This window comes from Strix uralensis, chromosome 13 (assembly GCF_047716275.1).
Source record: "Strix uralensis isolate ZFMK-TIS-50842 chromosome 13, bStrUra1, whole genome shotgun sequence".
Taxonomy (NCBI): domain Eukaryota; kingdom Metazoa; phylum Chordata; class Aves; order Strigiformes; family Strigidae; genus Strix; species Strix uralensis.
Window position 1 is genome coordinate 3,109,462 of NC_133984.1, and position 23,767 is coordinate 3,133,228.

Sequence of the window (23,767 nt, forward strand, 5' to 3'; positions counted from 1 at the left end):
TGAAAATGAAAGGGAGCGGTTTTGATGGAATGTGAAAGAAGTCAATTTTAAAAGCCATCAGAAAGGAAATGTGTGCAGGAGAAAGAGAAAATATGCCATGAGACTTGGAAGGTAAAGTGGTGGAGGAGCTATAAAGAGTTTGGAGGTGGATTCCCAGAGAGACTTGATGTTTTTCAAGAGAGAGGGAAGCAAGAGTGCCTAAGATCAAAAAGGCCAGAGTAGTTAAAGGGTAATGAGTGTAAGAGTGAAAGAGAAAAGGTATTTGTGCATGTGTGAGATAACTAGACTTTACAAAATGAAACTGGGAGATAAGGGTAAATTTGAGGGAACTTGTAATCAGTTTCTACCTTTAAATTCAAGGTATAGCAGCAAATCCAGCAGCATACAAATAAAATGAGTTAAAGTTCTAAGCAGCCCTTGTTCATATTTCTACCCTTTGGTGTCTGAGGTGAGCAAAGTGAAATCTTGCAAATTTCCCTGGAAGATGAACATGGAATGAGAAGCCTTTCAGCCGAGGTCTGGTGCTCTTAAACACATTTCAGTGATATTCCACATCAACACTTATGTTCTTGTTTGCACTTCTGAACAGACAGAACTTGCATTAGAGGTGGGCGTAGCAATCTGAAAATGAACTCTCCCTCATCAAGGTGCGTGGTTAAGGCAGCACCATAACTGCAGAAGCAGTTGATAGCCATTCTGCTTACTGCAATGCAACAGCAACGAGAGTTTTATCATATGTTTGTCCAGGATGGTTTTCAGTTATGGAAACAGGAGTGAAATGCTGCATGTATTTTTGAGAGGTTGTACTTCCTCCTGAAATTTCTCAAAGATTTTTTTTTTTTTCCCCTGGGGTTGAAAGGTGACTCTTCTATTGACCCATCTAGTGATGAGAGATTGAAACAATGCAGAGAGATGGAGTCCTGCGGATTTACTGCAGTGAGAGAACTGGTTGTAGGAGAATTATGAGAATGCTTTGCATTAAAATAATTGAAAATCAAGAACGGAGAACATTTTTTATGCTAGGGCACAACTAAACTTGGGAGAAATATAAAATATAACTCATTTTTTTTATTAACTTGTTAATAAAGCTTTTGATGAATTTTGGATTTTTGACATAACATTGATGTGCTGTTTTGGGAGGAGAAAAATGTGAATGCCACATACTTGCAGAGCAGAATTAAAATTGTTTAGAAAGGAATTGAGTGGATTGCAAAAGGGGATAGTCTGCAAATTGTAATATGTCTGCATCATTGCTGTGCTCTCAGCAGCCACTGAGCTGCACATCAGTAGAAATGGTAACAGAAATTGCAAGTTAGGAAATAGGAATTAGGAATCAAATGGAATAAACAGAAGGGTAGTCCAAAACCAGAGGTACCGAGATTAAGAAATAGGAGTACAGAGAACTAAAAGTCAAAGATGTTAAGACGGCATTTGCAAAGTGAACAAGAGATGTGTGGGAAAACAAGTAGAGTTAAAGAGCAAGCGACAGAATGTGTGAATACATAATACATAGTAATTTGAATTTTTTGGCATGAAGAATGTGATAAAAATGCGGTAGACCAAGTGGATGTAATTTTCCATATCTCATTTTGGTTGAACATAGTTTGATTATGAACACTTGTGAACTACAATGCATTAGAGGAAAATGTGGCTTGACAGTGCTGATTACAAATATTTAAAAACTAGTTTCAAAAAACAAAGGGTAAAGTGTACGCCATAAATTTTCCTGTATTCTCTCAGAGACCATGAAGATTTTGGTGGTGGATTAGGTAGTGTGTGTGCTCCCTTTCACTTCTGGCTAGAGAAGATTTTAACTTTTCCCAGTTAATTAAGCCCAAGCATGAAAACTGAAAAGGCATGGGGCCTATTTGTTGTTCTCCCAGTGCTCTTTGGTGTGATTTAATGAAAAATTCCTTTACATCTCTTTGGTTCAGTTTTCCTACCTGTGAAATACAGAATTATAATGAGCTCTGAGCTTTGCTAACAAAAAAGTGCTACATAAAGACATTATTATTACTAATAATACATAAAATATGTAGTATTATTATACATATTATAGGTTTATATACTTGTGCTTCTTCAGGATTTGCATGCTAAGAAGCCAGAGCTAACCTTGGAGCATCTCTGGAGAGTAGGCTGCAAATTTAGCAGATTTGCATCCGGCGCCCAGTGGTGCAGACTCCCCATCAGTTTAAGCTCATCTAACACTCTGCTGTCACAGACAGCAGAGGCTCTGCCATTATCCTGGAAATACACTGCCCTACAGCAGGGTAAAAAACTTATTCTCACTCGTGCTGGTGAGTTCTCGCAGGTCCCTGCACAGTTTAGCAATTGTGAGTGCGGATGTAAGAGGGGATCAGAATGTGCAGGGACCAGCACCACCACCCTTTGCAGCAGGAAGGTGATTGCAACTGTGGAACACATTCCAGTCTAGAAATTTTTCCCTTTTTTTTTTCTTCAGGTGAATTTGAGTTCTTCCATTGTGTTTTGTCTGTTGGACAGGCTTCAAAGAGAGTTGTCATTTCTGCTAGGTTTAAAAAGATTAACAAAAGAGCTATCCACTCACAGTGCTTCTGCCTGTCACTGACTTACCAGAAGAGTTTTGTCAGAACTGTCTTGAAGAAATAAAGAAGTATTGGGAATATTTTGATCCATATAAGACTTTTAGAAAACTCTTTCTGTTCAAGCTTGTGGAGCTACATATTTAGTTGGCTGGAAGTTCATGTCACATATTCCTTGTGAGACATGAGATCCTCAACAGGGGGTGAGCTCTGAATTCTGGCCATGCCCCTACCTAGGTTGGTCATCTTCATGCGTTTTTAACTAAAATTCTAAGATTCTCTCTAAAATAAATTTCTGTATTCTCAAAGGGAATTTACTTCAGTCTGAAAACACTCCTCAAACTGGCATGCTTAGATGTCTCCCTGCAGCAGCAACTGATGGTTTTCAGTGGCTTTGAAACATATGCATGACCATAGAAGCCAATCCCCCCGACTAAAGCAAACACAGAGGAAAATAGAGACAACAGGAGGTATCACCTTCCTGCTGTCACCTTTGTTTCTAGTCCTGGGAAATGGAATTACCATTCTCCAGTTGATATAGCTGTACAGTGCAGCTTCATGCAGATCTTTATTTGACACTGAGTCAAATGCAGCTTTTTTAACTACAAGAGGAGCTCCATTGACTGTCTCTTTTTCTTCACAAGCAACGGCTAGATTCAGCTCTTTAGGTTAAAAATGAATAGTGCGAGAACATGGCATATGGCCGTTTGCCTAAGAAACTGTGGCTTGTGTTTACTGAAAGAAATTGTGATGTGTTGGCATTCATTGTAATTCAGCTTAACTGGGAGCCTGCCAGAATCAAATCAAAATGTGTTCACAGTATATCCAAAATACAGCAGAACTGCCAACTTTGTAGTAGCAAGATGTAACAACCTGTTTCAGAATAAAACATGAAAATTTCCCAACATTCAAAATAAACTCATTACATGTTTTCAGCCTAGTTATCACCCCCCTTTTTTTCATAGAAATTAAGTGGCACAGAGATAGCCCTTACAAGACCATATCAACAAATTTTAGGGTTTGATTAGGCATTTATAGCTGGAAAGGGGGGAAAAATGCCTTAAGTTGCCCCCTGATGAGCTACAACACTGGATTGCGTGTTCAAATGTGGTGTTTCACTTCAGTGGCTCTACCAGATCTAAAGCAGCTATTGAAAGTGTATCAGTATTGTGGGACACCTTTTCTGCCAGCACAGCAGCCAGATACCCTGTTTTTCCATCTTTGAGTAAGTAGCATGAGTAAGAGTTTACATCTGTTACAAATTGGATACCTGTGTCAGAGACAACCAGAAATGGATCATCTTGCCCTAGCAATATCCACATGGCATGTGCAGTCCTCATCTCAAACATTGGTATATAGCTCAGTGTACTCTGTATCTCAGCTTAGACACGAAGTGCTGGTGACCTTCAGGTGATGACATCTACTCCAAGACTGAAGTCAGAGGATTGGTGTTGTGCATTGTGTGTGTGTTTTTGTCAGAGACGGTTTTGTGATAGAACTTCACTTTCCAAACTCCTATAGTGCTATTTATGCAGCTGTTTGGTGGCAATAACCACTGGTACTGATAAAATGGTGTCCTCCTGGCTCTAAAAGGAGAGGTGGATGTAGCTGAGCACCTGCTTCTTGAAGGTCTGAATGTGCTTAATAATAAAACCGATGAAGAGAACATCCATTTAAGTACCATCAGTTATCACTCTGGTCTCCGAGGATTTTTCCTTCAGTCCTTGAAAAAGAAGCTTTGTTTTGACCTTTTGTCTTTCCATCTGTAGAACCAAATCTCGTTTCAATTCAGACTCAGTGTACATACCAACCTGACCTTGCAAAGAGAGACTTGTCTAGGGAGAATGGAAATAGTAATTTCTTTCAGCTCTATCACATGCTCTTGTCCCTTTGTAAAGCACTGAAAAGTGCAGACCAGGCCACTTCCACTTCTCTTGGCTCCTCACTGGCTGTAGTTGTTCAGAACTGACCCAACCCATCAGTTGTGGTCTGGGGGAATTTTTTCTCATCATCTTCTTGTGATCAATAGCTTCACTTTGTTGAATGTGACCAGTGTTCCCATGTTTCCCATCTCCTGATTTTCTTCTCAGTCAACTGAAAAGCCATGACTTGGAGTCCCTAAACGGTTATATAGTATTTTCTTGATTAAACTTGTATTTATGTATCATTTTAAAGGGTTTATAATAAATTTCTCAAAGTATTATTAAAAGGTTATGACAGAGGAAGGCAATATATAGATGATGAGACAGAATGAGAAATTTTGTGTAGTGGTTATCTCTTTTTCTGGAACAAACAACCTACTAGTATCGAAAGGAGTATGATCTCTTTACAAGTAGGTGTTAAGTCATGTCACTGCCTATCCTAGAGTGGTAGAGACGTCAAGAGTGGTGCAGTTGTAAGTACTGGAAAATGTAAATACGCTACCAAAATACATTTTTACTGAGGAAATTAGCACACATGTATATCAGTAAATATCACAGGAGATGTTAATTCTCATAGAGGATTTTTCAAAATGGAGGAAGATTTAAGTGAGGTATAAATTTTCTGTGTGATGTCCTTCCACAGAGACATGAATTTCGATCTGCGAAATTGAATGGGACCATCTCCAAACCTTTGGCCATCGTGGGCTCAGTCATGCAATGTTCAGTGCACTCTGGCTCTGCTCCAGCAATGCACTTAAGTTTGATTTGAATCATGTGAATATTCCTGTGCAAATCAATTGGAGGATTAGCAATATACAGAGAAGTGAGGCAGGCACTTAAGTTCTTTGTTGGATCAAGGCCACCCTCACACAAATCATCGCTGTAGTGCTTCCTCTATTAAATAATGACTGGTACCAAGAATAGGACCCCCCCTGGTCAGACCAGAATTCATAAAAAAATTATTTTTCAAATAGCTGTGTGCCCAGTATTTTTTTTTTTTTTGGAAAGGGGGATCTGCTAGTGGGAACTCCAGTACTAGGATGTCCACAGACTGCAGTTATCTGACAAACATAAAACTGGAGCTAACTCTAATTAGATTTCAATTTTAAAAGAAAATGTGCTTGATTTAGGGACTTATACAGTCTGAGTGTTGTTTCAGATACGAAATTAAACATAAGATACATCTTAAGAAGATTTCCTGTAACCGTCAGGGATTTAACTGATGATTTCTTAATTCCTAGTGCAACATACCAAAATTAACTTTCTACCATCTTACTGTTTCATCAACATAGTGTTCAGTTCCCTTCTCCTTTCCTTCTTCATATTTATATACAAAGGACCATCAGTCCCACCAGAGACACTTGGTACTGAAACGATTTGTGCCTGTTGGAAAAGGACTCATTTGTTGTGCTCCATGTTTGTAATACATTTTTAAAATTTTGCTGTAGTAAGTTGTAGCAGTCTTGTACAGCAGGATCATCTTTCCTTTCCAAGCTTTTTTACACAGATGTAGTCAATCAAACAACTCTGTGGCAGTCCTGGTTTGAATAGCTGTTGCTCTGTCCACTTCCTTCTACCTCCACGCTTCTTGTGTCCCTGCAGCTCCTCCTTGCCCTGTCTCCTGGGAATGCTGGCTCTGCTTTCTATGCCTGTATTGTAAGCTGGATTGGAGAATATTCACCTGACAGACAATAACCTTTTTTCCTTTTTTCCTGGGCTATTGTTCAGATGGATCAGTTCCCCAGTTGAGCTCAACATGCAGCCACAAAGACATTTGGAGGTAGCAGCAAGCAGCGAGAGGCAGAGAGGAGCAGAAAATGACTGCTTTAGCTGCTGAATTTTCAAACCAAAGTTGTTTCACAGGCAGTTGACAAAAAAGGTTGAGCTTCCCTTCACCTTCTGCATGCTTCACCTTCAGTTTGCTGTAACAGGCTGATCTGATTCACCGTGCTGCCATAAAATTACTAATGCCAGTACAAGAGGAGGGGGGAGGAAAAGTTGTTGCCTCTTTTGGCAGCAGCATGGTCTGAAATTGGCTTAAGCCCATTATGGAACTGCACCTTTAGTGACATTTTTATATCTGAAAAGATGAGAAATATATCATCTTTAGAAGTACAGCTGACACATCAGATACTTGAAAAGTAAGAGCTGCTGAGAGGTAGTGAATAACGCAGTGGCTCAGTAGTAAGGTGGACATATAAAGTACAAGTTTTGCAAAAGAATAGAAAGAAACAAAGACAGAATATGGCACAGAACTATCTTGACTGATCAGGCCTAGGATCTCTGGTGGTAGACATGGAAATGTTGAGACGGTTAGACATTTGAAGTCCCAAATTTTAGTTAAATTTTCTATTACTATATAAATTCTTTGAATCAGAAACTTGGCTATCAAGATTATCACAATAGAGACTTAGAGAAATATTAAAAGAATAGATTATTTAGTATATGAGTTTTGTATATGCATTGTTTTAGAATGTCCTGTTAAATTCTAAATTAATATCAGTGTGGTATTGAAATAATCTTTAAAGAAAGGACTCGTTCCTCTTAAGGAGTAATATTCCAAGAAAACATAATGTGAAAATTGATCAACTTCAGCATTTCTAGTAAAAATAATCATATAACCAGTTTCCATCTCATTTTTTTGTTTCTTGTAGTGTTATTGGAAAGCGAGGATGCTAGCTATGATATGATCAACAGAGTGTTAACTCTGTGTTTAACTAATTGTAACTTTTTTTTTTTCCCAAAGCAGGAGCAATCAGAATAGCAATGAGCCTTTCTGACCCTTAGTAGTGCAGTCACTTAGTGCAATATAACTTAGATGACTTGTGAAATAATACAGACCCTGAAGCCCTCTAGAGGAAATGCTAATTTCTCATCCTGTCCCTGAAAATGACTAAAGTAAGTCAAGGACGTTCAATTTTTGTAAGCCATTTTTAGCATGTTTGCAGGTACCTGATTTGTTTTTTAAGTTAGGATTTGCAAATTGGTCATAGTGAACAAATAACATCATTAGATGTGCATTAAAGGTCGTCATAATTTGAATTTTTCCAGTCCCATTCATACATTTTTAGGGAAAATAAACCCTGTGAATATTACTGTCAATTAATCTACATTAACAAGTTACTTAAGCTACATTTGAGAATATAACTTGTTATCTGACAAAAGGATAGTAAAGGAAAAATGCAAATTAAATCTTAAAGAACTGCTGTGTTTGAGATCAAATGTCACCTTTTTGTTTCTGATACTCTTCAAATTCTTAATTACAGAGACCATGAACTAGGGAGGGATATGATGATAGAGATGTCTTATCTAAAGTAGGTATTTCAAAGCATTGAAAGGCAAGAATCATAATATATCTTATAGGTACAAAACATAATTACATGCATTTGCAAATTGAAAATTGTCAATAGTTTGTTCTTGTTTCAGGGAAAGAATGCATTTAGCATTTAATTTTTAAAAAATAAAAATTAAGATTGTGGGTTTTTTCCTAAAGTGCAATGTGTATAATGCAACCTAAAATGATTTCGCACAGCTGAATCCATTTCCGTAACTCTTCTCATGTACTTGTTTTGCTTTTTGAACTGAGGTTCAACAAGCCTGGACTTAAGGGTCAGCTGGTAAGAATGGTTTCTGCTGGTGGAGGGGTTTTGGGGGGGTGAAGTGTGAGTGTGTGTGTGTGTACAGTTGTTTGTTTTTCTTAGATCCATACTGAGCCCAAGTTGTGCATCCTCTGGAAAACCTTACAGTTACAGCACAACGGCAACTAAAACTACTAATCAAATCCTTTCATGCCATAAAAATGCATCTATGCTTCTGGCTGAAGTGAAGATGGAAGTTGCCACCCTTTACCTGTGCAATCCTCTTAACACAGGTGTACTGGGCTTCCATTTCCAGATAGTGAAGCAGCAAACTGTAGCTCACTGTTTGCTAAATCCTCTTAGTGATGAAGCAGCCTGAAATTTTGCTGTGGTCTGTAGAATTAGCAAGCAAGTTACATTTGCTCTTTGCCTGCTCTTTTGATTGAATATGCCATGGGCCAGCTGTGGAACAAATTCCTCCAAGTAGCCCTGCACATCTCAGCACTTTCCCCAGCCTGCAACACCTCTGCTATAGCCTATTTGTAAGCGCTTAATCATTAGTTGTGGGCTGAAACCCTTTGTTATAATGGCAATATTTTCTTTAGGGATTAGGTATTATAACACTCACATAAAAGCTTTTCAAGTTTTCTTTTTGCTTTTACTAATATATAAAAGTTGGAAAGAGAAAATCTCTTGGATCCAAGCACTGAGCTTTTTCTATATTTGCTGAGAGACACTGAAGTGGCCAGATTTACCTATTGATTTACCAAATGATATCACAGGAAAAAACAGCGATGGGTGACACAATGCATTTTCACTGGGAGTTAGTAATATCCTAAGAAATGAAGTTGTCTTTTGTTTCGTGTCATGTTTCTAGAAGTTCAGAAAAATGGCAATTTAGAAAAAGCTAATCACGTAATGATTTAAAGACAAAATGTTCCTTAAATATGAAAGTCACATCTAGTTCGCTCTTCTGACCTTTTTGGATTGTCTCAGTTTTAACTTCCCTGCTTTTTTCTTATCACAGCTATTTTATTGTATACAGAGAACTGTAGTTCTTTAATTTATTTGTATACTCCCTTTTCCCAGTAACTTCTTATTTTTGTGTTACTCTTTGCATAACTTGATCCTGCTGGAGGTTCCCAGCCACGGTACCTCAGGGTTACGCTCCAAGACCAGAAGACACCTAAAGCCTGTTTGACTGTCTGTCTGTCCCAGCCTCCCACCGCTGACTGTGGTATCAGGTGTAGTGGGAAAGTGTGGGGACAGGAGCAAACCACTTCCTAAGTGTGGCTTGAGGAGCTGACTAATATCTTTCCATGTTTAGTTCTCTGGCATATATGAAAAATAGAAGAAACTGGAAGAGATTTTTCTTTTTTGAGACTTTCTGGGAATGGCTGCTAGAGCAGCGCAGCAGCCTGCTCCCTGAGAAGCTGTGAGGAGTGTCCCTGGAAACGTTATTTCATATTGTGCTACTTTTGCTGACATAGAATTAATTTATCCTGCTCAGTTAATACAGTGCATTGCTCCGGGTTGTTGGGTCTGCACTAGTGAGTTAATACATTTACCTTTCCACCAGCAGCTCTATTTAGAGGTTTTATGGACAGCTTTTATTACTGGCATATTTCTATTACGTATCTCTTACTCCTTGTCTGATGTCTTGAGAAATAAGCTTCAACTGTTTGCTTATGAAGAACAGAAAAATAACTAGGAGTGGTCTGAGAACGATGGTTTAGTTCTCCCATGCTAGCCTTTGGCAGTAGTGGGCTCTGCAGCTGCAAGGGTGTGTAGGTCTAGGTGGGAACTCAGTAGTGCTTCCAGTCTGATGCTTCCTAGTCAGAGATTTACACTTCAGGTGCTAGTCCTGACCGATGTCCCTCTTTTGCATGCTGCCATGTAAAAGATTTAATCAGCTTAAGCATATTAAAAAGTAATATTTCAAACATACAAGTGAGTGATATCCTACGGTTTTGAAATGTTTTGTAATCACTTGATTTTACTTTTTTTTTGTACTGAACTACCAATAACTTCATTGCTTTGTGGAGCAGATTAAAATGTAATCGTATTTTATTCATGGACTTTTGGCTGTATATTTCTTTAGGTATGATAAAATTCTTGCCTGTTTCATGTTACTTTCATAGAAGTATTTAATCTTGGATAAACTGTGGCCAGATCAAATAGCAAAACATTTAGAATTCAGAATTAAAACACAAAATAATAGTGATTTAAGATGTAGTAATATTTTTTCATCATGTAGTTGAAGCCAGAGACTTAATCTGTCTTAATCTGATACTGCATGAAAAGTGGTAGTGAATAAAAATTTGTAGCTCTCATTCTGTTCAATAACAACCATAATAAATTCATCTGGCATCATCACGTAACATAAATATGTAGAATAAAAATGGGTAAATGTGGGCAAAGAGAAAAGCTTCTTTCTTCAGCAGGATTTACAGTTTGATTTTTCTTTCTCTTGTGATTTCTTCCCATTTACCTACTTTTGCTAGTTTCACATAGTTTGTATTGATAAAAATTTTAATTCCTGATTTGAGAATTTCCTGACAATTAATTAATTGACAATTCCTGACAACTCTCTGAGTTTTAACTGAGCTAACCACTGATTGCTAGAGCTAATTCATCCAAACTGCTTCAGTAAAGAACCTAGTTTAAGATCATCCGGATTTAGAAAGTGACAGGACAACATAAACAAGAGCTGCGGTGCTACGTATGATGTCCTCAGTGTTCCCTTGAAACAAAAGGAATGAGAGATGTGTGTGAAACCCCAGATCAGCCGATCCACAGCTTTTGCCAAGAAGTTGACCAGGAGATGCTATCAAAAAATCTTCTGAATATTCTTGGAAAAAATCAAATCCTAGCCTTTTCTATGCTTCTTACAGCAATCTGAAAGCAGCTTGCTTCCCAGTGATTTTTGGCAACTGTGTGAAGAACTCTGTGAGGAAATGCCAAGGCCACCTTCTACTTCTAGGATTTGTATCCTGCAGGTGTTTGAACTATTGCTTGTGAATTAGGTTGTAGATTCATAGTTGCTGAAGAAATTGTGTTGAGCAAAAATCTTACTTGTTTCAGCTTTTCACTTTAAATGTCTGCACTGGATTTGGCTCTTCTTCTGATAGATGGGATTTTTTGTAAAATATGTCAGTGAAGCCCAAACAAGAATTAATATATTTTGGCACTGAAACATCTGTAGCACTTTTTGTTTGATTCTTCTATGTCAGCTCCCTTACTACCACTTTTGCAAGTGTTAGCACTTGCTGGCAGAGAGCGCGATCTGGGGATTCCGGCTATGCTGTTACAGGTTTCCTTTGTTGATAACATTTTGCAGCATTGTATACGCCTCAAAAAATTTCAGGTTTTTTATGCGTTTTGGCCAGGGAAGCCACTGTTCTGAAGCATCTTTGACGCTCTGCTTGGATGTTTTTGAATATGAACTGAATTTAATCTAAAGCCCTATTGCAAGCTCATCAGAGTTACTTTTAGGGTAGGATTAATTTCACCTACCTTTAAATGTCTGCCTCACGATTATATGAGTTTTGTCCAACAAGTCACTCTTTTCTCTCTATTGATTAGATCAGACAGACTTGTTATATAGCTCATCAGTATTTTTTTTTTTTTTTTCATTTAAGGCAGGGAGAAGTGGGGCATATCTCTGTATTACTTGTACCAAAGCTTGTTTGGTATGATAGTTTTGTTTACTTTTGTATGATATCAAACTGTAGTTTTTTGAAGGTCAGTCTGTGATTAAGACTTTCCTATGGGAAGTGCAAGGTGGATAAATCCTTGGAAGCTGAAGAAAGGAGCTTTGAGTTATATTAATTTGTTGTAGTGCTCTTGCTTTTAAGATCAGTCCTTATATATGAGAACACTGTTAATGCTGTTCCTTCCATATTAGAATTTGTGACCTTTCTAAAATGGAGACAACAGGAGTCTGAAACAAAGTCACCTCAGTGTGCTTAGGTTCCAGTGAAGGAAATGGTACTTGATTTCCTAATATTTTTCTTTCCACCTAAGAATGGTTCCTTTTTATTGGTGGTGTTTGTTTTGTCTTTCTTGGTTTGGTTTTTTTAATGTTGTGGGGTATTTTGCCCTCATTTTTGGCAGCAGATTAACGTTTACTGCAAAAACAACACCTTGGAAGTAGAGACCTGGAACAGGCTCTCTGGATCACCCTTGCCACTACCCTCCAGTGCAGGGAGATGGGAAGACAACCTTTGGCACTTATTGCAAATAGGAGGGATACAAAACCTGGTCACATGAATTCTCTGCTTTTAAGCAACATTACCTCTCATGTGCACAGGGTAGATGTTATTTCTTCTAACTGTTGATACGGACCCTAGAGATGTTCAGTCATCACCAGAATTGTTATGACTGCTTTTTCATAACTGGATAAATTTGAGGATTTAATTATGCTGGTTCTGCAGTTTGGTTTGAGTATAAATCAAAAGAGTAGCTGAAGATTCTTCTGAATATGAATCTATTTTTGGCTTTAGGAATTTATTTTATGTTGTCTTTTTAGCTAATACTACAAGTTTTTTAGAATTCAGATACAAATCTCAGGCTGTCTGAAACAATGGCTGGGATGGTGATCATAAATTTGCTGTCTCAGCAAATAAAAGAGAAAATGAAGGGAAGAATTATCATATGTGGCTTTCTTATAGTGTAGCTTGAAAAGCATGTTTGTTGGCAGTGGTGCCAGCTTAAGCATCTGCTCTTTCATCCGCTGGTGTATTCCACCTCATTTGTGCCAGTTAAAAATAGCTGGTAACAAAAAGGAGTGAAGTTACCATAGAGCAGTTTCTGACCCAGTTCACTACCCGGCCGCGCACACAGTCGTACGAAGCACGAGGAGCAGGGTGGGTGTACAAGGGTTCCGCTCTATGTTGGAAGCAGCACTTCTGCCAGAAGAGATTCTCATCAAACTCAAAAAAGGAAAGCAATGTGTTACATGAGTCCAGAGCAGGAAATGGATAGAAGTACTTGCCTTGCATTTGGCCAGAGCATTTCTCTTTTAAAATAAATGTAACAAGGCAGATTCAGCATCCAAGTATTCTCATCTTAGTCACACTGGCATGTGGAAGCATATTATCAAATAAATGGGGGGTAGGAATGTGCTGGCTTTTAGAGGCTTGCTAGCACTTCCAGGTCATTCTTCAGCCATGCTGCTTCAAAAATGACTGGAGGCTGTTGTTATATCTTCATCAAGGAGAAAATTAATGAGGCCAAGGGAAGACTTAAATTTTCATTAACACAAAGAGCTAATAAAGACACTTCTGTTTTTTTATCACTTTTATGGGAAATTCATCAGTAACAGCATCAGTGGCATATCTCGAGGTTAAGATCGTTGTGAAATGTGACAGCAAAGAGCATGTTCCTGTGTCTGAAAATGTGATACATTCCCTGAAGGTGACACTTTTCTTCTAGAAACATCTCTAAGGTCAGGTCTAGTTCCAGCAAGCTTCTAGAAAATGCTGTTTATTCCTTCTGTGATAATACCACAGCTTGACAACACCTGCCAATTTTTGAGGAAAAAGCTAGAATGTCTTCACTTCCTATTACTCAGTCAGAGGTAATGAAGGCAGAACTATATTAAGTCACTTACTTCATATATACGAATGTCAATTTAAGGGCGATGGCATATCATTAAATCAAATTTTATAAATGCAGCAGTTTGTTCATTTGTTATTAATATCACTTGACACATCCCCTTACAAAACCTTCTCAGATGCTCTGAACTCTTAAAATATTAATAATTTCAGCAGAGCTTTTGTCTTGATAATATAGTTACCTTGGAAAATTGCTGCCAAAAAGGGCTGTGATTATAGACACTGAGATTATGGGAGAGCCCATTGCTTTGGCTATGCTTAAAAAAAAAAAAAAGATTTAAATAAAGTTACGGTGATGTAGTATTCCTTCTCGTTTTGCATACAGGGTAGAATTTGGGAGGCTGGTTTGTGTCTCAGACATGCACTCTTGGAGAAGTGGCTGTGATGCTTGCCCTTATTCAGAGGAGGACACTTGGAGGCGGGGGAGGGCATTCATATGCTTAGGAACTTGCAACAGATTTCTACCTTTCTTGAGGCTTATGTCCCTTTTACAAAAGGCACCTGTGGCTGAGGAGATATGTTGCAAATGAAGCTCTGACCTGTTCTGGGGAGAGAAGAGGAACCACGGTTGGAAGCTTCCATCTCCCTCCAGCTTGTGCTCTCATAACCCTGCTTCCCTGCTGGTACAGAGGAGACGAAGCTGCCTAGTTCACACAGAAAACACAAGAATAGAGACAGTGTGGAAGGAGAAAAAAGGTGTCATCTGGAAACGGAAGCTGGCAGTAAATGGAGTTGAAGATATGCAAGATTTTGCTAGGGGAAAAAACTGAGAATTTTGTGATAAGAATTAGGAGGGTGAGCGGGTTCTTGTAGCTGGGACTGAGCCGGTGACATTGGCTGGTGTGTGGGATGCAGGATGGGGGTGGGAGAGGCTGAGGAGAGGGAGCCCTTGGAAAGAAAAGCCAAGAGTGGGAGAATTGGTCTGGCTGGACAAGAGCTCCCCAGTGCTGGCTGGATGCTGGCGCTTGAGCATGTCTGCAGAGGGCTCTGGCAGGCGGATGTGGAGCCTGGCTCTGTCAGAGAGGACGACAGGAGCAGGAGAAGTAGCTTGTGGATCTGCCCAGTCTTAGCCAGTGGTCTGACACAAGCGGAAGAGTTCATGTCTGGTGAAGTTCCATCCACTTTGAAGCCTGGAATGGAAGTCAACATTTTTGATGTCAGTCAGTGTCTGGGAAACAGTCATTCAAAGCGCTCATCCCGCTCTAGTTCCTGTTCATGCAGATGATGGATCTGTAAATTCAAGTAGCAGAAGTCTGCCTGTATTTGCATCTAAAACGTCCATCTGTGTCTGTGTGAATATTACAGTGACGCAGAGGAAACTCATCCGGGAAGCAACATTTAAACACATTATACTTGCACAGTCAAGCATTTAAAGGTCAGATAATGCCAGAATTGAGGGATTATTTTTTTTCAGAATAATCTTAATTCTTTCTTTTTGTGTATTTGTGCATTCATGCTATGACTTACGATTTTTTTTTTAATGTAGTTTTAGTATGAAATTTTGGAGTCTAGCTACTATATTGCTATAGATCAGGTTTGTAACAAGTAGGCTTAAAGATGGCAAATGCTGCATGATACTCCCTAGTTTTAAGATAGACTCCAAACTTTAGGAAAGTTTAGGTCTGAAACACTCCAAGCTTGGTGTTTTAGAATGTTTTCAAACACATTCCCTTTGTCTCTGTCTGAATTGTGGGGGTATGAAGGTCGTTTTCTCCAGGCACTCTAAAGGTTTTTTTTCCCTCCTGAGAGGGCTTAAGATCAAATAGGTAATATTTGAGAGTCAGCTCAGTGTGAACACGGTTCTGAGGATTATGCCTTTTCTTTATTTGGACTGAATAATTCTTAAAAAGCTTTTAATGTCATTGATACAAAAAACCCACCTGATGATTGTCATTGTTACAAGTTACATAAGAATTGGAAAAGATCCACTGTGCCTAAGACCAACGTAATAAATCAAAGGGGTTTTTGATCAGGAACACCCGTGAATTGATGTGTGTATTCAATAAAATTACATTTAGGAGAAGGCATGCATTCCCCATCTCCTTCTCTCTGTTAGCCAAACAGTCAGTTTCTTCCAGATCTTTCTAGCTAGCTGCAAAATATTGCTTTATGTAGAAAATACCACTTTTTTAAAAAAAAAAAAAATCCAAACCCCAACTTTTTTGCTTTGTGTAACAACTGTTATTTGGACTGAGCCTGTAGATGCTGTTAAACACTGGATATATTTAAGCAGGTCTGCATGTGTGACCTGAAGGTTGTGACAGGGGCAGAAGATTGTGCTGCCTTCCCCAATTAATTAGATTATTTCCAGCACAGAAATGAGTGTTTCCTTTTTTCCTGCTTGCAAATAACTAATTTTCTGGACTTGCAAGTTGCTTTCTTTAGGAAGAGAAGCCATTGGTGGAATCAGACGAGGTGTCTCAGGTGCCATCCTGTATATTTGGAAGGTCATGTGTGAGGTCACTTGCAAAAACCAGCAGGAATCAAACAATATGTTTCGTTTCTTATGGTTCCAAAGCTACTTCGGCAGTCTTCCTGTCTAAGCCTTTTCTCAAAGTGCCCAGAGTTTCTGGTTGTCTTACCTTTTCTGTTCCCTTCTTTGCAGTGTTTTTGTCCTTTTTTATCCTTGTCACCCAGAGGTAGTTTCAGTACAATCAGTTTTCTTTTGAAATGTTAGATGACCCTGGTGGCTCACAACTCAGCTCGCGCTCCTGAGACGGATGTGCTGGTGCGAGCGTGTTCCCGTTGTGCACTGTGGTCATGTTATACAACATATCTGCCCTCCCAAATAAGCACAGTCACCATTTGCATTTATCTTCACTGAAGGACACATCAGCTTTAGTGGATTTCCTCCAACATCCAGCACAACAACATTTGAAAATTGAGTTTGTCCCCGTTTCACTTTGATTTATTGATTTTCACAAGTCACCATTCTGCAGCAACAGAGATAGGATTGTTGTATAGCTTTTATTAGTCAAATGAGATACATTAATAGGAATATCAATTTGCTCTTGGCAGACCAAAGTGTAATCCTTCTGAACGAGCTGAGATCATTCCCTTGACTTTCAGGTTTTGTCCTTTAGACCCAGATTCCACAGACATCTGTATCTATACCTCAAATTTGCCGTTGTGTATAAGCCTTTGTGCAATTGTGATTTTAGTATTCTCCTATTTATTTTCAAATTTACTTTCATTAGGACCCTTAATCAAAGTGGTTTTGACTTCTTTGCCAAACTGGCTATAAGTGGGCTCTAACACTTTCTCGCATCAATGCTGAACTGCAGGAGTGGTAAATGCACTGAGCTCTTTTCCTTCTCTTTTCATCCTAGACCATAAAAGCAGAATGAGCAACGCTGCATTTTTATAGCAGAGCGTATCGTTTTGTATACCCTCTTCTGTCAGAAGAATCACCTCGTGAGAGCAGTCATGTTTGTGACAGGCTGAACTGGCAAGGACCTTTCCTGTCTGCCCTCTCCGTAACTCTTCCATTTCACAGCCAGGGTTCTGTTCCAGCCAGCTGCTGTGTATTTTCCTCTGGGAATAATGATGTAGTATGAACAAAACCATCATTTGGGCAGCAATTTTTAGGATAGGTTACAAAACCAGCATAGTTTACAATAAGTAACAAAAATGGATTAAAATATATGAAAAGGGAGAAGAGAATAAGTGTAATTTATGGAGAGACTTATGAAAAATTGGAAATGACAGACTTTTTAACTTGGAAATTACTTTTCTTTTGTGATGAATCACACTTGACAAAGTTATCGTCACCACATTTCTCCCCTGTGAGAGCTGCCCTGTCTGCATAATTTGACTTCCTGCATAGAGGGCAAAAACCTGTGCTTTTCCTTCAGTTAGTTTTATAGTAATTTTTTTCAATATCCCTGTCTAATGCCAGAGAGAAAGGGACAGATCTTTACATAACATGGCAACTATCTTTGTGCTTTTAATGTAAAAAAACCCTGATGTTTGTTGACATCAATGGAAAGATTAATTTTGATCTCAGTGGGTCTTATTGCCCACAATATGTAGCATCTGTTCTGTAATGTCGACTCTGAGTTAATACTTAAATCTGATTTTTAGCTAGCTCTACAGATAATTTTCTTTAGAATGTGTTGGTTTGCTTTGTTGTTTTAATGATCCCTCTTTACATAATCATGCAGTTCATAAAATAACATTTTAAAGTAACTGGCTTTTATTTTCCTGTCCTTTCTCCCTACCTTTTTTCTACCTCCTTTTTTTTTTGTTTGTTTCCTTGATTTAGGCAATTTAGCACATGCCTTATTTGCAAAATCATAGTTTGCAGTCAATGTATCAGAGATGCTTGGTTTTCCTCTACCCTTCACATATGGAGAAAGTTTTCCTAGTCCATGTGGATGGAATAAGCCTTCTTTTACTTAAAAATGGAGACAATATAGCAGATTTTTCATCATGGATGTTAAGTCTCAGCTTTAAAATAAAGCATAGATGTTTAAACCTTGAATTAATTGTGCTATGAGGGATATATTGGTTAGTTACAAACTGTACCCAAAAGAAGTAAGAATGTGGAGAAACAGAACTTCAAGCCTATGTTTCTTGCCTAACTGACACTGATAATGTGTAATTTGGGCATAGTGATTTAATTTTATTTACCTGCATAATGCCCCTTACTTCTTTGTAGTTACGAATCTTAACTAATTTAAGTCCTATCTGTAAACAGAAATTATATCAAGAAAATTGCATAAAGGGCACTAATGAAGCCTAAGTGGCTTGAGGAAATAAATATTCCATTTGGCTTTGGTGAGTCAAAATGATCTCATTCTGTACTCTAATTGCATCTTTGATGTTTTCATGCTAAAACCAATTATAGCCATGATAATAAAGAATGAAACTACCAATTGCTAAATTCTTGCTTTCTAACAACTCACACTGATCAAACACAAAATTTTACATCCTAGGAAAAGGAACAATGGCATGCAATACCTAGCTCCTAGATAGAAAAGCAGAGAGCAATGGACAAATATTTCTTTTTTTGTGCCTATTTATTAGATGCTGTCATGCTATGAGACAGCCTGGTCCCTTCAATGATATATTTCTGTGTTCTGTTGTCCACTGCCGTACTGTTTGCACCATTAAGTAAACGCCTTCTAAAGATGCCCTGGGGAGCTATTACAGAGCAGTATGAATAATACAAATTTCATATTTTGCTCTTCTGTCATACATTCTCTCTGGCTCAAAGACACGTTTAATACATCTGGCTACACAGTTTTCAGAGGATGTCACATTCATTTCTAAATATTTCTTACTGCTACAAATGCCTATTTGTGGCCACTGATACTAAATTTTTAAATTAATTTGCTTCACTTTTGTTCAAAATAATTTAATTTCTGGTATCGGTTTCACTGACTTTTTCTGATGAGTTTTAGGCAAATATTCACTAAAAGCAAATCTGGAACTTATGGGTTTTGGAATTTGCTCTGAAATAGTTTCTAAGACTTGTTCTTGAGCAAGCAAGCAACAGAAATGTGTAACGGCCCTGAATTTCAAATGTTAAATAATAATTACGGTACTTGCAGTGACCAGTTTTCAACTGATCCAAACTGAAATACGCTTACATAAAATCATTCGTTAAATCATTTAAAACCATGAACAGATGCAGAGAAATGGTCTTCTGTTTGCAGACCATTCCAGAACAGAGAAAAGGCTTAGGTATTAGTTACTGCTGATTTGAGTTTAAAAAAAGCAAGCAAGCAACCAAAACCAGACAAATAAAACACAACAAAACCCAAACTACCTCATATTTATGGATAACATAAAATATGACACTTTATATCACTAATCTAGTTTTGTATGGGATATATGTATGTGACTATAAAGCTGTGCGTGTTACTTGGCAAATGATAAATGAGCGCTATAACATAATTTAGGATTATCAGTTTACAGAGTAAATAGTTGAATAATTTTGAAAGATAAATTAATTGAAGGAAACTGCAGCATATCCCCTTGTATTTATGGAACAGAAGACAAATACCGTGTTTTGTTTTATTGAGTTCTTGTGTCGTCACAGTCCTTGTGTCTCAGCTGAATTATGTTGGCTTAATTGAGACTTAATGTGGTAATATTCAGGATGGCAAATATAAGGTGTCAGATCTCTCTCAGATACGCTCTTTAGAAACTTGAGAATAGAAAAACATGGACAGTATAAACTATTTTTGTCTACAGGATAGTTTTACATTTCACATTTTCTGACTTCAGTTCCCACAAGCCTTCAATTCTGCAGCAGGTGGTTTGTTTATTCTGACCAAGTCCTCCTGTAACTTCTAGAAATTCATCTCTGGACACTAACTAATGCTGGCATTCAGTCAGGCTGCGGTGTTGTGTGTTAGTGATGTGTTTAGCTAATATTTTCTATTACAATGAAATAGACCAATTTTATTAGATTGAATTAAATAATTTAATATTATCCAAGAAGGTATGTTTATAAATGGAGTAACTATTGTTACTCTTACCGTATCAAGTTTCAGGGCAAAATGGAATAATTCTTACCACATGGGCAAAACTGTATTATTAATTGAAGGTTTTGTAACAAAACCACTTGTATGTTGTTGAGTTTCAGAAAGTTGGATAGTTTGATTTGTATAAAAAAAAAATTTGCACTGGGTGTAGCAGAGTTCGTGTAGGTAGTTATTGAGCCTAAAAACCACTCTTCCTAATCAGCGATAGCCGCAGAGTATGGCTTTGAAGAGTTCTACAAGAGGAATTCCAGGAAGACCGTGCTCCTAATCATAAGCTAAACTTAAATTTAGGCCTCCATGACATCATAAGAAAAAGGTTTTCCACAATGTCACTGTGCTTCTTTGTCCTTCCCCCTGCCTCCTTGATAAGTACCTTAATTAGTATTAAAATATTTAAGAACGTTGAAAATAATGTCAATAATATAAACTTTTCTCTTTAGTAGTATGTGTTATACTATATAAGTTAAATTATAATTTTTTTGCATATTTTCCATAACAGATCCAACCAAGGAATTGTATGTGTATTCCCAAGAAATTTCTATATTTGTGAATTACGGAGTTATGATTGTTTGTCTCCATTCTCTGAATATGCGTTGTTGGCTTTTTTTAAATAGGCCTTGATGATTGCCTCCAACAATACATAAAAAATTTTGAAAGAGAGAAGATCAGTGGCGAACAGCTGCTACACATCACTCATCAAGAGCTTGAGGAACTGGGAGTCACTCGCATTGGCCACCAAGAACTGATACTGGAAGCAGTTGATCTGCTATGTGCATTGGTAAGTGATTTCGTGCATTGCTCAATAATCTGGGGTTATAAATTTCCAAACCAAAACTAAAATAATGTAGACCGCACTCTACAGCTATATGCTTGTACAGACACAGTGGCTTTGCTTCATTAAAGGGCAGACATGTACAGGCTTCCTTCAGCTGTAAAGAAACTATATATATCCATTTTATGATTATGTATGATGGTCTTTTATTGCTCTTCCTCTAACTTTCTTAGTCTTGCATTCAAATACTGTTGACTATTACTACTGGCATCCATATGGTTCTGTAATTACATGCCATATGCCCTCATATTTCACTGACATTTGCCACACTGTACTAAACCAAGTAGACCTGAGTCTTTTAACCATGCCAGCATTCAAAAGGATGGTACTAAGGAGCCAGAAGGTAATGCTAATTAGACTGGAAGATTGTTTAAAATGAGCTTTAAGACAAGACTGGAATCATAAAATTGACTTTATCTAAAATACAGACATGTGTGTCAATTTAAAGGGGTTTTTTTTTTAGCAACCTGCAAGCATCCAAATTTGGAAGAACACTGGTTTTTTGTATAACAGGTTATTATTTCAGTTGGCCTCTTAACAAAGTATTTGATATCAGAAAATTGTTTTTTTCTCTGATATTTAATTCATACCAGCTAATAAAACACAATGTATTAACTTAATTCTAAAGAAAAAATAACTTTGTGTAGGTGAACAGGTGTAAGGATATTGAAAATACAAAGAAGTAAAATAGTAAAATTATGTAGGTAAATTACATACGGTAGTCCCAGTATTTTACTACTTTATCAGTTCTGCTTCTGTGCAAACTGTTATCCTTACTTTATATATATTTATCCTTATTTTTTATATATTTAAAATTGAACTTAGGAGTTTTTCCTCTGAAACCTTGTTTTCCACCTAAAAGGAACATAAACACCCCACTATGTTATCTAAAGAACAACGCAGTTCTGTGCCTTGACACTAGTCAGAAATAGCAGACCCAAGAAATTTCCTCTGGAAAAAGAACTCCCTTCAGTCAAGTGTGCCCATTAGGAGGACCCTTGCTGATTTTTTTTTAGTATTATTATTTTTTCTTTTTTTAAACAAAGAAACTGTACCTCTTAAATGCTGGCCCTGCTGCTGGTCAATAGTGCAGCTCTTCTCTTACTGTGCTCTCTCATAACCTTATTTTTTCTTTTAAAGCAGGATGGGGATTTTCCAGCTCCTGGTATCATTTATTTAGCCTCCTGCCTTTAAGTCCTTACCCTTCTTTCTCACTCTGTCTCTAAAATGCCTGCTTATTTTTTTTTTTCCCCGCTTCTAAATTTTTATCATCTTGCCCATTCTGTGTACTTTCTGCTGAGTGAGTCTGCTGCCTGCGGCTCTGCTCTTGGGGGTATTCTCTTGCTTCTGACACTCCTGCCTTGCTGCTAAGCACAACACGTTCTTCAATTCTTGTAGCTTCTTACTGAGACAGGATCACTAGTAAAAGTTTTAGAAGTATAATATCTATTTTAAATCTGTGATAATTTATAAGAATTTTAACTATGTAACCAAAAAGCATAATTAAGATTTTCTCTTAATTCTTTTAAATAATGACAATAATTGAATGGTAGGAGACCTGATGCTGCCTTTATTCAGAACCAAAATACACTTCTAAAATATTACAATTGTATTCTTATTCTGTGGTAAACTTGACACGTTAATAGATTATTGCACTAAAATCTGACTGCTGGTTAAGTGATCAGTGAAAACTGTGAATTGGAGTTCATCACCATAATGAATTTTTAGACTAGCTAGTCTAAAAAAACAGAGGAAAGACCTTATGTAAAAAGTAATTGAAAAAAGGGGGTGTTAGGGCTGTCTGTGTTTTGCTTATGCCACTAACCAGGAATGAACATATAAGAAATAATTTGAATCAGAATGTCTTAAGGAGCATGTAATTTTACCCCTGATTTCCTGAGTTTCGTTATAAGCAAACAATAGAGTTTACAGGCAGTTAGAATACAGCCCCAGTCAGGGAGATGTCAGCACATTAGTGCATTATGTGTGTGTTTGTACACATGGACAGGGTGCATAGTGTACAAAGGAAGTATTTTTGTAGGTTCATATATACTTTAACAATTTTTTTTTTCAAAGCTTGTAATGAAAAAAAATGAAGGGAAACATCAATTCAAACAATCTAGTCTAAAATTCCACATGTGGGGGGGTGGTAACAGCAGGAGCCATGGTTTGCTCTCACAGTCCCTCCCTTTGCGCCGCTCAGCGTGGCGTGTGCTCCCAGTGCCATGCTGGTGGAGCATCCGCAATGCTGTGCACGCCGTCTTTTCTTCCCGTCCGATCAGATAGCTGCATTCCTGTTTATATCAATATATGTCAGTACTGCTTTGTACTCTGCGTATCATCCACTCACTGGGCCATCCCAATGAGCACCGATTTTTTTTTTTTTTCATTTTTTTTTCCATACATGGATTTTTTAATTGATTTATGTTTGGCAATTGGCAGTGTCCAAGTTACATGACCTATTTCTTTCAGGCAGGATATTCTACTCCATCTTAGCTAGATGGGTTGTGTAACGCTTTAAACAGAAGCATCTCCAATGTACTGTAGAAATCTCTCAGGTAAGCTTAGGCTCAGTGATGCATCAGGAATTCAGCTGCATGTTGGTCGTGAGTTGAGCTGGAGAACAGCTATGTTGCTTCAGGAAACCAAGAGACATTTGACTGTCTTAGCTCAAGCTCTTGGAACACACTGAAAGTTCATGTTGCGATGCCATATTTTCCATATGCACTCCCTAAGGGCCTGGCCATCAGCCCACTGGCTTT

At 37.8% G+C, this 23,767-nt stretch overlaps 1 protein-coding gene across 4 annotated transcripts in view; it reads left to right on the forward strand.

Annotated features, from left to right (window-relative positions):
- LOC141949452 (connector enhancer of kinase suppressor of ras 2-like) overlaps positions 1–23,767 on the forward strand; it is a 212,909-nt gene that overhangs the window by 50,259 nt on the left and 138,883 nt on the right. For all 4 annotated transcript variants that reach the window (XM_074883088.1, XM_074883090.1, XM_074883089.1 and 1 more), the window contains exon 2: positions 20,788–20,951. In XM_074883088.1, the coding sequence (XP_074739189.1) occupies positions 20,788–20,951 (164 nt within the window). The remainder of the gene's footprint in view (positions 1–20,787; positions 20,952–23,767) is intronic.